Source organism: Barbus barbus, assembly GCF_936440315.1.
Source record: "Barbus barbus genome assembly, chromosome: 36".
NCBI classification, from domain to species: Eukaryota; Metazoa; Chordata; class Actinopteri; order Cypriniformes; family Cyprinidae; genus Barbus; species Barbus barbus.
Genome location: NC_136714.1, coordinates 21,043,211 through 21,059,429, shown reverse-complemented (window position 1 = coordinate 21,059,429; position 16,219 = coordinate 21,043,211). Strand labels below are relative to the sequence as shown.

The window sequence follows — 16,219 nt, the reverse complement described above, 5'->3', positions numbered from 1 at the left end:
TCTGTAAAAATAGGGCACAATATGCTGTATAATTTTAAAAAATATTTATTTTTTACAGGTGTTTTACCAGTATTTAGAATACACAAAAGTTTTGCGCAACTCTGTAATGGAAACCCAGCTAGTGGTAACATGGCGGATGCAGTACGTCTGAATTTCATTCATACAAATATTCTACTATAATGGTCACAAAGCAAGTTTCAAATCAAATGTACTACCTATTATACAGTATGCCATTTTGTACGCAGTGATAATATTTTTATTTGCGACTAATGCAACCATTAACCAGGTTTTAAAAGTTGTGTAGCGCATTCCAGTATTTATATGATTTCAATTGGACTAAAATGCTTCAAATGACATTTCAAAAGGACAAACTATTGCTTTAATCAGACTGAAATTAAAGTGTTACATTGTTTCTAACAACCATAAAAATTGTTTGATTTCTAAGAACCAAATGTAATAAACTTTTTAACGTGGTCATTTTGGCAAATTCAGGTATTATGTTATCTTGTGGATTATATGTAAACATCTGTTATATAAAATTGCTTATTCAAGACAGCACTAAAAACAAGTATTTAATTATCATTATTTATTGTTTTCATCTTATTTTGTTCAAATTAACATTTCGCAGATTCTACAAGGTGTATTCAAAATTATGACCGCAATTGGGATTACTTTCCAAAGTTTTTCTCCCAAAAATAATAATTCATGTATTTTTTTCCAATAACTCATATGTGGTTATTTTATCCATGGAACACAAATAGAAAGTGAGTAAAATGATTGAATTTTAATATCTGGCTTAACTAATTCTTTTAAAATTAACATTTCTCCTTTTGAACACTGAGGATAATACATTTTTAGCCATTAAACGGGTGAAAATAACCAGACTGGATAGAAATCGACAGCTGGTTAATGATACATTAAATATCTGCAGCTGCCCACAATGCATCAAATCCGGCCAGTCTCACCTCGCGCCTGTGGCAGCGGCCGCACCTCGTTCACATCAGGCTCTGCATTGTGCCTGTGCACCTCCACCATGACAAAATGCTGATTGGATGCTGGGGAAGAAGGGGCGGGCTTATCTGGGCAAGGGGGCAGCGGAGGAGGTGGAGGCGGCGGCCCAGGTGGCGCAGGTACATTAGGGGCGGGTGGAGGAATCGGAGATGAGGATTGGACAGCAGGCTTCACCTTACTAGGAGACTGGACCCTGGGGAATGGCCCGATAGGATGCTGACTCACTATTGAGAGCTGAGGTGCTAGGACGTCTATCTTGAGGGTGTCAGGATGAGATGTGTGAGGTTTGGGTGCTTTTGGGTGTTTGGGTTCTTTGGTCTGGGAACGAGAAGGGGCAGTAAAGTACAAGCCCGATTGGGAGGAGCTGGAAGAGGGACGTTTGCTAAGCGTGGCTTTTCGACTGGGCCGGCGCTGAAGCCCTGGGGGAGGAGGAGGTTTAAAGGAAGGAGGGGAGTCTGAGGTGGAATGAACCTCATCCTAGGATGAAAGAGGAGAACGTTAGCCATATTTCAGGTTATATTTCAAAGGAGATCAATAAAACATTCTGCAGTCAATAACACAATCTTCGCAGCTTATAATGCACCATACACACCCATACATTAAAACATACAACAATTACCCACAAATCACTGCTTTGAGGACAAGAACAATCTGTTCATTCAGACCAAGTGGCAAAGCAAAAAACAAAACAGGAAATGAACAAACTAAAGCTGAACGGGGTGAGCAGAAGCCAGATGAATGAAGTGTCAGTGCCGTCAGAAAGCAATCGAACTGAAATGCGAGTCGTCTGCATGTTTTTTTTTCTTCCATCTGGGCCTGAACATTCTCTGGAAACTTTACTTTCACATGCTCCTAACTTGCGCCTGTGGAAGCACCTGATAGAGCTGTGCTGGTGCTTGATGGGGTTTCATCAGATTACCAACAGAAAACTCTCTGAGAAAGACCCAAATCTTCCTCTGCCATCTCTCTCACAACGGGCAGCCGTCAGCAAAAGTGTCATCATCTTGTCTATTTCTCTCTTTCACTCTTTCCGTCAAACAACCATCGGTTGTCTGAGTAACCAAGCCTTTACAACCATTTGAGATAGAGCTGGGCGGCATGACAGTATAAAATATGTCAACAGTAGAGATCTTGCTATACTGTGGTACTATAGATATATTCTCATCAATGTGCAGGACTGCTCTGCGTACGTTATCTTCACATGACAGCGACAAGAAACATGGAGTAAATAAAGATTAGGACTGAAGGATTAATCATTCTGGGGCATATGAGGCACAGTTTAGCAACATCAACTTGCCGCATTAATACAAAATGTGTGGTCAAAAGTGTGTATTGGCTGTTTTAAAAATGTACAATCAGAATACAGAGTAATGTTAGTTTTGAAAGTCTTCTCTTTTGAAATCACATATCTGTTCATAATCTATTTTTGTACTGAGGCCAGATTTATCATTTGTCTATTATGAATCTTATATTTTGGTTTTCTAAAAAACTACATATGAAATATATTGCTATTTTGATACAAAAATCACATTTCCTGTGACATAACACTTTGTCATACCGCCTACCCCTATGTTGAGAGTTTTAAATTTCGGGTTTCATTCAAAAGCCATCATCTAACCGGTCATAATCTGCCCCTGGTAATTTTCAAGGTGTTCACTGCCAGTTCTCATAATGTGCTCTATTCCACACCTCAGCAGATTCCAGCACTCCCCTTCCTCTCTCTGTTCCCCCTCTTTTATCTTTCCTGTTTTTCCTCAAACTGAAGGGCTTACCAGAGAAATGTCTGGCAGGGCATTGCTACGCTCCAGAGACTGTTCCCCGTTGTTCTCTGCAACACCATCGTTCTGGGAAAGAGAAAAACAAAAGAGAGAAAACGAGAACAAGAGACTATGAAACAAATGAAAAACACAGCTGTGTGTTTATCCCCTAAACAAAAGTTCAATCCAAATTGCATTTTGTTGAGGGCCCATTTCACAGAGGGGCATCAAAACACAATTGCACTTACAGTCCTACATTTCAATCTCGCATCCAGTCTCATTTTCAGTCCAACACATATCGCATAGAGAGCAAGTGAAGCCCTGATTCGTATGCTTGGGTGGAATAAGAGGGAGGTGATTTTGTGACGTTGATGGCTGATTGCATTCAGACCTGTGATTCACCTCATTAAATCTCCCCTCCTTCAAAACAAAAGACTCATCATTATAATTCACTTTATTTGCTTGCTCACCACTTACAAAGGAGGCACTTATGGACTAATTTGTTTTATGTGTTTTGGCTGTCATTCCTGTAATAACTGTGCTTTTTTTGCTGTCTAATTGTACAATTTAGAATTCACATATACCACATTTATATTTCATGATACATGTTAAACTGAATTCATAAGCAAATGAGTCTGATGAGTCAGTTCCTTTAATGAATAGTTACAAATAACTTATGAGTCTGTTCTTTTAAAGAATAGTTTAATTTACCAGATTGAATCAGTCTAATGAATCCTTAACTGAACTTTTAACCGTTAACTTTTACTGAACTTTCTCAGTAAAGTGATTTTCAGTGATTTTTGTATCACAATTTTTGTAACAGTTTCATAACCGTATATAAGTATATACGCTACATATTTAAAAATTATTTTGAGTTTGAAGGATTTTTGTTTAATATTTTGAACGGAATGTCTTACACACACGAAGGCTCACCAATTTATTTGAACAAATCTACAAAAACCGTAATATTGTGAAATATTATTACAATTTAAAATGGTAATATTTTGAAACATTTGAAAATGTCATTATTCCTGTAATGTCAAAGCTGAATTTTTAGCAGCCATTATCTTCAGTGTCACATGATTCTTCAGAAATCATTCTAATATTCCGATTTGCTCATATTATGTAAACATAATATTACATATTATGTAATAATAATATTACATAAAATGTAATATTATTATAATCAAAACAAATTCTAACTCCAATCTTTTAAATGCAAAAATTTGCCAATGACATCAAATCACTGGCTGGACACAATGTTCCGTTCCCTTCCTTCAAACTAAAACAGACAGAACAGCAGACTCGGAAAGACACTGCACTGTGCTGGCTCAGGTCCTCCACCTTCCCACAATCCCCTGCTGTGCTCCACTGGAGCATAAATCAGGAAGCTCTCTGCGAGACTTTTTTTTTTTTGTCTGGGGGGTCTTATCTGCGGTGACAGCTCTGCGTATGGCTGATGAGGTGCGGTACCAGGATGAGAGTCCCAGTGCGAGCGCTTCGTCTGCGGAGCTCCGTGGGGCTGCGGTGTGGGCCACTGCTGCTGCTTCTTGTAATTACCAGGGCCAGAGCTGGCAAGCTTACAACAACACCAATCCACAGAGGAGGGCCACGAACAAAGCTTGCATACAAATATGTTTGCTCATTTCCAAAGTGCACGCACGCACACACACACACACACGCACAGAGGTACATATATACAGACAAATGACCCATGACGAAGAGGTACAAAGTCACAGCAGACACATTTTTGATTTGCGACATGCATGCATGTACTTATGTCAGATCACTGCAACCCACACATACACACAGACAGATATGACATCAGACATTTGTGACTTTGAGAGGGATCAATTCATGCAGAGAATGTAGACTGTGCTGTATTATGTTCCTGTATGTGTGAGTGTTAAAAACAAACCCATCATAGCAAACTCATTCTTTAACGTGTATGTTTGAGAGACACACCCAAACCGAATACCATAGTAACCATATTTTCCACCAAAATATCATAGTTATAGTCGCTGGTTATGGAAGCTAAAAAAAGATAACCGAGTTTTCATCTCACAATTCTGACTCTTCTGAGTTATAACGTCAGAGTTGCAAGAAATAAAGTCAAAATTCTGAGATACTGTATAAATATATATCCTCGCAATTGCAAGTTTATGTCTTGCAATTCTGACTTTTTCTTCTAATTCCGATTTTATATCTCAAATTCTTATATATTCTCCAAATTTTTTCCCCCAAATGTGAGTTTATATATAGACACACGTCATAATCTGAAAACCACGCCAACCGGACAATCCAGCCCTCTCATTGACTTTGTATGTTATGCAGTTGCTAAGGTTTTCTGATTCTATTTTTTTGCGTTGCTATGCAGTTGCTAAGGTGTTCTGAGTGGATTTGCGTTGCTATGCAGCTGCTAGGGTGTTCTGGGTTATTGGTTACTGGCCAAAAAGATCCCCATCATAAGTCTCTATGATATTCCAGTCGCTAGATATCGTTCAAGTACCTCCTTCAATGTTAATGTAAGTGATTTTTTTCAGCCATTTCATCGCTCGCTGGGCAAAAATCATAAGTCTAATCGCTCTGAAAAGTAATAGCACACCACTCCTCAATAATCTGCATCATTTGAGGTATCATTCATATCAGCAGTAGAAATGGTGCGGGACAAACTGCGCTGAACATTACTACTGTACTTAAGGTCAGTAATGTATTTTTATGGTAATATAGTGGGAACTATGGTTACTATGGTACATTTTGTAAAGGTAAGCGAAAAATTGTTTAACCTACCTCCATCATATCTATCAGCCAGAGGAGTCTTTCCTGTTTTATTGAGAGGGATAGGGAATGGGGTGTTAAACTGTTCTTGCAATTTACACTGGGAGTCAGCAGGCTTAAAAATCTGTCAGAAAACACTTCTCCATCTGTCACAGCAACATCACACCCCTGAGACGGCTCCGAATCTAAACAGCTGTGCTTTCACAATGAGACGCAGATGAGCTGAGGTGAGACATGCCTGGACAGAGCGAGACAGGAGGACAGACGGGTTTCGAGTGATGGACGTAAAAGCCTCCAACAGAAAGGACAAAAGTTGTTTCCCACAGCCCTTCATCTTGTATCCTAGTAATCTGCACAGGCCCTCTTTGTGCCCAAATTGCCCACCAATTTTGTGAATGGCTTTTTATGTCACACACAACAACAATGCCATCCACTCATCCCACACCAATCCAGATGCACAGCCATAAACCCTTCCTGTCTGAAATTATAGATACAGACACTGTATAGATTCAATAATAATTGCACACAAGTGTTCAATAGAGATTCATAAACTCATTCTGAATACGGATGTTCTTTCTTACCCGTGCGGAGCTGAGGGTGGTGTTGGTCATGAAGCTGGCTGAGGAAGAGGCCAGCGTATCAGGGTACGAGATCATGGAGAAGGAGTCTTGAAATCCAGCTCCGCCACCTTGCCTCGCCTTCAGGGCCTCAATCTCTCGTCTCAGAACAAGGCCGTCAAATCTCTCTACATCCTGAGGGGTCACGAGCCCCCTCACCTCTGACAGCAGAGAGAGCTGCAAATACACACACGTACAGAGCCGTGAATGTGACCGGGCTCATGCTGATTGTTTTAATCTCAGGAGTTTTAACATGTTCATAAATGGGACTGTATTATGAGGTTATACTTGCTGTAAATCACCAGACAATGATGGCCCAATATACTGAGGACACTTTTGGATAATGTCAGTATTATGTATATTATTAGTAATAATTCATCCAGCCAGTAAAAGTCTTTAATAAAAAAAAGATTTGAGCATAAATAAAAAATAAAAAATTGTTACACTATCACTCAAACTAATTTTAAGAAATATTTATTATTATTATTTAATAAAATAATTTTATTATAATTATTATTATTATTAAAACAGTTGTGCTGCTTAATATTATTATGGAAACGGTGAAATATATTAAGAGTCTAGTGCAAAAGCCTCTAAGTGCCATTTGAAATTTTCTTCTAAAATGAGCATTTTTCTCAGGCTCTCTTGTGTAGGTTCAGTAATTTCACTTTAATGGCAATGAATAGGTTCTTTTCATTGCCATTAAAATGAAATAATTGAACATAAACATAGGAACCTGAGAATAATGCTCATTTAGAAGAAAATTTCAGGTGGCAGTCATGGCACTTAGAGGCTTTTGCATCGGAACTCTTCATATATATATATATATACACACACACACAGTGTATGTATATATATGTATATATGTATATGGTTCTTATTCTGATGAATAGAAAGTTAAAAAAAACAGCATATATTTGAAATTGACATTTTTGTATCATTATACAGTCTTTTCTTTCACTTTTCAATCAATTTAATGCATCCTTAATAAATAAATGTATTAATTTGTGCAAAAAAATTAGTGTTTCCTTAAAAAATGTACCGTCATATACTAGCATCATCATCATAAGAAAATAAATAAAATGACAAAGATTCAAAAAACTTACACAGTTTAAAAGAAATACCATATTAATATAACATTTTAAATCTTAAAATAAAAATGAAATCTTAAAAAAAAATTTTTTATAGTAATAACGCTAACACTTTTTTTAAAACTCTTTGTAACAGTAAATATAAAAAGGTATATAAAAATCAAGAAATACACAAGTGACATGTGTAACATGCATATTTTCTGAAGAGATATATAAAGAGTAATGTAAAAGCCTCCACCTTGGCATGTGTATTGAACAGCTCAAAGAGGGCCATGACCAGCTGCTCAACACCGATGTGACTATCGCGGTACTCCTGGATGTAGTAGCCCATGGTCTGCCTCTCCGGTTCAGTCAGCAGATGTCTGGCCTGTTCCTCCAGCATGGCTCTACTCTGGTTCACCAAACTGGATAGAGTCACCTGAGATCCCGCCACACCTTTATAAAAGCCACCCTGAGGAGAATATATTTCAAGAGAAGAAATGCAATATTAATACTAATATTCAGACACCTGTGGCTCATTGAGCCTCAAAGCACACATTTGAAATCTCTCTCCTCGAGTGCAGCTTTTCCTTTAATTAGTCTCCTAATCAAAAACCACTGCTCCAGAATCAACATGATAATCGATCAGTGTTACACTCAGCCTAGAAATGGCATGCTCTCCAAGCAAAGGATGATACCAAAACACTCCAACAAACCAATATGGAAAACTAGCTAGATAACTAACTTGCTTGCTACATACCAACCTATTAGGTGGGTTTGATGTACACTTTAGATCGATCAGTGGTGTATTCCATGCCTTAAATTCATTTCATCTACTTAAGTCTGCTTGAACACCCTATTGACTGTCGCTGGGTGGAGATGCATGTTTGTCAGCCGTCTGGTTTGCAGGTGCAGTCGAGCAGCACTAGTGTCTATGTTATCAAACCGTCAAAAGGCTTTGAACTGAGCTCGATCAATACAGACAGAGACAGTGGTTGAGGTGAGTGAATGCTGATCATGCCTGAACTATTCTTGCCCTTATTCTTTTCTGTCTCTTTAGAACAAAGTGGGTTTTGTGTTTAAATGCTGCAAGTTAGATATAAGCTCTATCATACAGCACTCCCACAGGAACTAATGCATTTCCGTTGCATCAAATGACAGACCATTTATTTTCACAGTATTTTGGAAGAAAATTCCCTGACCGGTTTGACCCATGAGGCCAATGTCCTTTCCTGGACATTGAAGAATATCTAGTCGAGAAAGTTGCTGTTCTTGCAAACCCAAGGTAGATACTAAAATAATGCAATTAAGAACAAAACTGGCACAGTAAACAAATACCAAGGAAATTATTCAATTTAATACAATCCGATTTGTGTAAGTTAAAAGAAATGCTGTCCTGACCTAATACATTACTCTCACCAGGGCCAGAGTCCATAGACTATAATTTATGCCATCCATTTACTTTAATTCCGCATTCTCTTTGTTTTATTCTGAAAACCCTTAGTTAGAAACTTGTGAGGTCGCTGTGCTGTTGAACTCAAATTCATCCTCACCCAGGGCCAATATTGTATTCATGGTGTGGTATCTCCTCTTCTTTTCAAAACAGTTTGAAGACATCTGGGCATCAAGGTTATGAGTTTCTGGAGTTTTGATGTTGGAATTTGGTCTCATTCTTGCCTGATATAGGTTTCCAGCTGCTGAAGAGTTTGTGGTCATCTTTGACATGTTTTTCGTTTAATTATGTGCTCTATAGGTGAAAGATCTGGACTGCAGGCAGGCCAATTCAGCACCCAGACTCTTCTACTACAAAGCCATGCTGCAGTATGTGAGTCCTGCTGAAATACACAAGGCCTTCCCTGAAACAGACGTCATCTGGAGGAGAGCATATGTTGCTCTAAAACCTTTATATATACTCTCAGCAGTCATAGCGTCTTCCAAATCACGCAAGCTGCCCATACCGTATGCACTTATGTACCCCCATACCATCAGAGATGCTGACTTTTGACCTGAACCCTGATGACACGCTGGAAGATCTCCCTCCTCTTTAGCACGGAGGACACGGCGTCTGTGATTTCCAACAAGATTCCGTCAAATTTGGACTCGTCTGACCAAGAACACTTTTGCACTTTGAAACAGTCCATTTTAAAGGAGCCTTGGCCCACAGGACAGGACGGCGCTTCTGGACCATGTTCACATATGGCTTCCTTTTTGCATGATAGAGATTTACCGACAGTGGTTTCTGGAAGTATTCCTGGGCCCATTAAGTTATGTCAATGACAGAATCATGCAGATAAGTGATGCAGTGTCATCTGAGGGCCCGATGACCACGGGCATCCAACAAAGGTCTTCGGCCTTGTCCCTTATGCACAGAGATTTCTCCAGTTTCTCTGAATCTTTTGATGATGTTATGCACTGTAGATGATGTGATTTGCAAAGCCTTTGCAATTTGACGTTGAGGAACATTGTTTTTAAAGTATTCCACAATCTTTTTACTCACTCTTTCACAGAATTGAGAGCCTCTGCCCATCTTTACTTCTGACAGACTCTGCCACTCTAAGACATCCCTTTTATAGCTAATAAACAGACCTGATGTCAATTAACTTAATTAGTTGCTAGATGTTCTCCCAGCTGAATATTTTCAAAATTTCTTGCTTTTTCAGCCCTTTGCTGCCCCCGTGCCAACATTTTTGAGACCTGTAGCAGGCATCAAATTTGAAATGAGCTCATTAAGTGGATGTGTAAAATTTCTCCATTTAAACATGTTATGTTCTCTATGTTCTATTGTGAATAAAATATTGGCTCATGTGATTTGAAAGTCTTTTTAGTTTTCATTTCATTCAAATTTAAAAAATGTCCCAACATTTCCAGAATTCGGGTTGTAGTACTGTGAAATATTACACTTTCAAATAACTGTTTTCTATTTGAGTATATTTTATAACAATTTATTCTTGTGATGCAAAGCTGAATTTTTAGCAGCCATTACTCCAGTCTTCAGTGTCACATGATCTTTGAGAAATCATTCTCATATGCTGATTTGGTGCTTAAGAAACATTTCTTATTATTTTCAATGCAGAAACTTCTTCATATTTTTTGTGGAAACAAATTCTTTGACGAATAGAAAGTTCAAAAGAACAGCGTTTATTTGAAATAGATTTCTTTGTGGTAAAATCTTACTGTCACTTTTGATAAACCTAAAGCATCCTTGCTGGATAAAATTATTTCTTCTTACTGACCTCCAAACTTTTGAACGGTAGTATATATATATATATATATATATATATATATATATATATATATATATATATATATATATATATATATATATATATATATATATATATATATATATATATATATATATATATATATATATATATATATATATATATATATATATATAGCAGCTATAAGACTTCTTCAGATGAGAACACAAGTGTCTCTGTATAGTTTGATGTTGAGAGGTTTAAAAGCCCTGCCCTCCACAGCACTCTGGGACATCAGCTCCACTGCTCAATTACAAAAAGCAAAGCTTGAGCAGAATCTCTCCAACAAAAGATGATCAATAAAACTAGCAAGAAAAATGTAAGGTTTTATAATTCCATAAGAATTATAGCGGCCAAGATGGGATCGATCATGCGCCATCTGTAGTGTTACAACCTTTATGGTTACCCATTATGACATCACTCGACTGACAGCCTCTTTAATCACAGGAACACATAATTGCTGATCAATATCATAACTTTAGGACAGCACAATCAGAACAAGTGTTTTGTCTGCCAGAACCACATTGTGAGACGTGCAGAAACTCCAGCCATGTCCCCACATCACACCCCAGTGAATTTGAATAGGGCTTGAATGAGACAATTTATCCTTAGATTGAGCTTTATCTAAAAGGAACTTGAGATAACTCACCTCTAAAGAGAGCGGAAAGGCATTTTCTCTCAAATAAAATAGAATGCAAATAAAGTGTCCTATAGGGGATATGCTTCTGGACTGAAAGAAGGCTTGTCCTTGGAAGACGTTAAGCAAAGTGAAGGTCAGGAAAGTGCAGAGAAGTTAATCCTGAAGTGGGACTTCCAGTAATATAATTATAATATCAAATAATAAAATATAATAATAATATAAATAATATAATAAATATAATCCACAAATATAATCAGCAACACTCAGACAGATAGACAGACAGACAGATAGACAGATCTCCTTATTGTTATATTCATTACACAAAGAATGGCTAAACTGCTTTCTAAAACTTGACTATTTTAAAGCCATTCTGTTCCATCAAAATGATGTAAAAACAAATGAATCTCACTCCTGCTGTCACATTGCCTCTAACTGCTAAAACATAAGGCCACTGAGCAATAAATTAAATAATTAGATGATCAAGATCAGTGTCACCTTGGTTAGATGTTAATTAAAATGACAAATGTTTGGGTTCGGGAGCTGCTGTCGGTTACAGCTCTATCGGTCTCATTATCAGAGTTTTAATATGCTAACCGACGACATGGGGAGAATGACTAAGCTTTTCAACAAGGCACACCATCTCGATTCTCAGACAGTATTACCGTCCTGGCCTGACTATGGCCCATGTCGAAATTGGAGCTTCATTTCCTCCCTCTTGAGCTACATTAAGTCCTGTGCTTCGAAGAGCACGTCTCTCCCGAAGAGACGATAGATTTTTACACCTCTCTTTAGAACAGTGGCACAGCGGAGCAGTCAATAGATGTCCTAAAGGCACACCGGAGATAAGCTCTCACAGATAAGCAAGCTTTCTTGTATATAGACCAAACCAAACATAAAAACAGCCTGTCAAACCATGTGTCAGTAGAAGTTCACACAAATCTTAAAACAAACTCATTTGGATAAAAGAAAAATGCACTTTACAGCCCCTTGAAGAATTATCTTGACCTTGAAGTGCAATCATTTTAAAAATCATGTTAAAAACTTTACAATACCAGTTTAATGTGTAGACACAACTATAATACTATAATATTTGAAATATATATAATATTTATTAATAAAGTTATAAAAACGTTACATAAAATCAAGTCTGAAGCAGGATTTTCCATTTGGATAAACAATGGGAACCAAAAAAGGAAAAAACAAACAATAGTGGTGTATAAATTATATATCACCTTTCACCTTTAAGTGTAATATTGCAGAAGGGACTGGAGGGATTTGTCAAGTGACCCTCCAGGCGCATTTTCAGAACATTTTTAGAAATGTTCAATCTTTTTATGTTTTATTGTGCTTTGTTTACCTTGCTAATGCCATTGTTCTAGACCCCTGAGGGTCACCGTAGTTCTTGTCTTAAAAGGGCAATGTCAATTTGGAGAATTCAATTAGCTTCAAAATGAAGGCAGCTGAAATGGGTTTAAGCTGCAATGAGTTGGCAAAGAGGGGGTTGGCGTCAAACAACGTGAGTCTCGCTTGGGATATAGAGAGATTTCACATCAGCCAATGGAAATAAGTGCCTTACTCAGCAAAGACTCGACAAGGTCACACAGCGAGGAATTCTGGCCTGCAAATAAGCAAAAAACTTCACACAACTACAGAAAACTTCTAAAGCAGAGTAATTGTAATATTGCAGAAGTTCTCCTATATGACTGAGACAGATCCATTGTGACTCTGTTTTTGTATTTAGTGAGCGCTGCGTGTGTTAAACAAGGCGGAAAGCGGAAAATACAACCAGACGTGAACCCACTCTCAAATATCTGAATCAGAAATGAGTTCCAGCTGCAGTAAATACAACAGATATGAACTGGTTTCTGTCTGTTGAATGTGTGATACAGTTTAGAATGTTTCTGAAAAGTAATAAACCAAAACATCATTTTATGTGTTTGCCCCCATACAAGTTCAACTTGCTCCTACCTGACCTACAATTAATCAAAGCACCCCTCACTGAGCTTCGCACAATTACTTTTCCAATTATTAATTGTCTGCAGGGAGCTTTAAATGTATACTGATGAAAACATAATGAAGCATTTATGTGATTATCAATTTATACGCCTGGATCGTTCTCCAGGCAAACGCTGGAAAATCTTCTTGGGGAACTGAAAGACTAAAGAAGTATTTGCTATATAACCACAAAAATATTGCTCCTGTTAAGCAATGCATGTTTGTTGCGACATGCATTTTTACTGCAGCTACTGTGATGATTTTATGAGTTAAAATATTTAAATGTTATTTCATAGGAATTATTTACACGCTTATGTCTACATATAAGGAGTGATTTATGACTGACTGTTCCTTTCTCACACAAACTGATGTATGTAACTTATCAATGTCCTTCGAAGCATCGTAGAGCTGCGAGTCTTTGGAATACAAAGTGAGTACTGCAAAAGCTCATAGCCCACAGACATGAGCCCAGACACTTCATCTAACCGTGTCCTTTAGCCTGTCATTCCCACTGTATGCAATAATCAGCCCCGTCGTAATAAGTTAGAGCTCCCGCACTGCCCAGGCTTTATTGGAATCCGTTGTTTTGTGCATAAACCTCGGCTTACAGAGGAGGACCTTGTAAAACCCTGATCATCGGGTGGGTCACCTTGGGTCTTTTTATGTCTTCTATTCTTAGACTCTCTTCTATCCATATTTTTTCATTTTTCATAAGAGTTATTCCTGTTATGAAGGCCATTTTTGTGTCTCTAACATATATCTTGAAGCAATTTTATCTTTCAATATACTTTCTGCATTAATTCAATATTAGTATTGCTAAGCAGAAAAGTCAATAAGCTTCAACTCAACTCAGCTCTTTTGGGTAAACTATTCTTTTAATATACTTCATAAATATTACACTCATAATTTTTATAGATGAAAATTCTATTATTTTGTTTCCACTTATCCAAACAAAGTGATCATTTTAAATAAATTCACTAATATTTTTTGCTGCGCCCCCAGATGCTGCTCTAATTAAACTGGCAATTTACTAAAATCTATTTCAGGTGTTTCTGTTTACACAAAACATGTTTTATTAAGAATATTGATTTTACTGATAAACAATTTATATGTGTCCCCAATTTATATGGTTCTTTTGTATTACTTTTTTTTTTTGCCCTTAACTAACAAAAACAGTTCACTATTGACTTTGTCCTCCTGAAAGTATAAATTTTTGATTCAAAAGCAACAGAAAAAAAAATATAGAAATCAGTATAATATAATTTTAAAAGATGGTTAAATGTCAAAGTACTGTAACATTCTCAATCTGCAATTGCCAATGACTAACTTTAATCAAGTTAATTAATCATATGTACCTGATTTTATCAAAACATGTCTGAAAGTGTGGTGGTATATGCTTTTATAGAAATATGTTCTTATATTGCACAAGCATATTCATTTTCTAAAAGTCACAGTTCAAAAGGTACCACATAAGAGACTGACCCTTGTATTATTTCCTGTTCTCTCATATATATTACAATATAGCTCAACTACACCAGTCACACACACACACACACACACACACACGTTGGTTTTTGTGGTTTATGGGGACTCTCCATAGGCGTAATGGTTTTTATACTGAACAAACTGTGTGCTATTGCCCTACACCAACCCTACACCTAAACTTAGCCCTCACAGGAGACTTTGTGCAATTTTAGATTTTCAAAAAAACACCATTTAGTATGTTTTTTAAGCCTTTTGAATTACGGGGACATAGGCAGTGTCCTCATAAACCACCTTCATATTGTAATACCTCTGTCATACCCATGTCATTATACAAATTTGTGTCCTCATAAACCACATAAACATGCACACACACACACACACACAGTGAGATGAATGTTAAGTGCATGTGTCTTTTGCGGAAACCAGTCTGAATATAGATCACCTTGGATACCATATGCCCGGGGGATCAAAGCCTCTTGGCAGTGTCTACCTGACACTCTCTTTATCCAGACCAAGACGATAATTTATAGCGATACCACTTTCCTCTTTCATCCCATTCTCTTCCATCTCTTGCCCTTCCCATGTCTTTTGGTTCTTATGTTCTCCTCATTATTGCCGCAAACGTCCTCTTTCTTTCTAGCCACAGTACAGGAACAGGTGTGTGATTGCCTGCCTAGTGTCATAGCCACAATCCCCCTGTTCCCATACCAACCAATAATGATATGTGACCAAATAAGAAATAACCTGTGAATCTGACTCCTTTCCTCTTGCGATTAGTCTGGCTAAGGTAAGTTCTTTAGTTCACATTCTTTAGGTTATCAAAGCAATGCAAATACATGAGTCTGATCTATTATGCAGCTTAATCACTGACTATGGCTCATTTGCATGACAACAATATATCCTCACTACGGAGGACAAAAAAGAGGCTCTTTGAACATAAATAGACCTGCAAAAAATATCCTGGAGGCATTTGATTAGGCTGCATTCCTGTTATTCCGTAGATTTAAAAAATTAATATATCTTTCATGCTTTGTAGAGAAGTGTTCAAAAAGTATACAGTACTTTCAGAAGTATGCTCCGGTCAAACTCTGGCACTTACAAAGAGTCTTGGGATAAGTGAGCAAAAAGACCTCTCTATAATTAATGTTTATGTACTGTAACTAATTATCTTAATTTAGAGGCACAGCAAATCATTTTAAGTACTTTAATTACACTTCATTTGAGTATTTTTTACATTAAAATCTTTAAATATTAATATAATGCATTAACATTAATTTGTTTACATTTAAATTGAATTTGGAATCATTTGACAGCTCTAATTAAGATAAATGTACCGCATAGTGCAAATGACCATTATAGGTTCTTGTTAGCAACTCTGTAATGACAATAAATAGGGTACAACTATCCTAAATGGTCTAGAGCTCACCAGGATTTGTAGAGCGCTCTTCAAAAATCACCTTAACTATCTTGCTTACTTTTTTAATGCTGCTGAAACCAAACTGTGAAGAACATTCTGTTCAAATATAGAAACACGGTATACTCACCTTTGTTGATGCTGATGCTCCCTGGTCCAGAGAGAGGCTATGAGAGAGAGGTAAACATG

The 16,219-nt window shown here is 37.2% G+C and overlaps 1 protein-coding gene across 1 annotated transcript in view; it reads right to left on the bottom strand.

Moving 5' to 3' along the window:
- Positions 1–16,219, bottom strand: part of LOC306856080 (whirlin-like) — an 83,547-nt gene that overhangs the window by 10,508 nt on the left and 56,820 nt on the right. The window contains exons 6-10 of the mRNA XM_079395088.1: positions 16,161–16,197; positions 7,493–7,705; positions 6,128–6,340; positions 2,784–2,855; positions 966–1,488 (exon numbers count right to left, since the gene is read on the bottom strand). Of these exons, the coding sequence (XP_079251214.1) occupies positions 966–1,488; positions 2,784–2,855; positions 6,128–6,340; positions 7,493–7,705; positions 16,161–16,197 (1,058 nt within the window). The remainder of the gene's footprint in view (positions 1–965; positions 1,489–2,783; positions 2,856–6,127; positions 6,341–7,492; positions 7,706–16,160; positions 16,198–16,219) is intronic.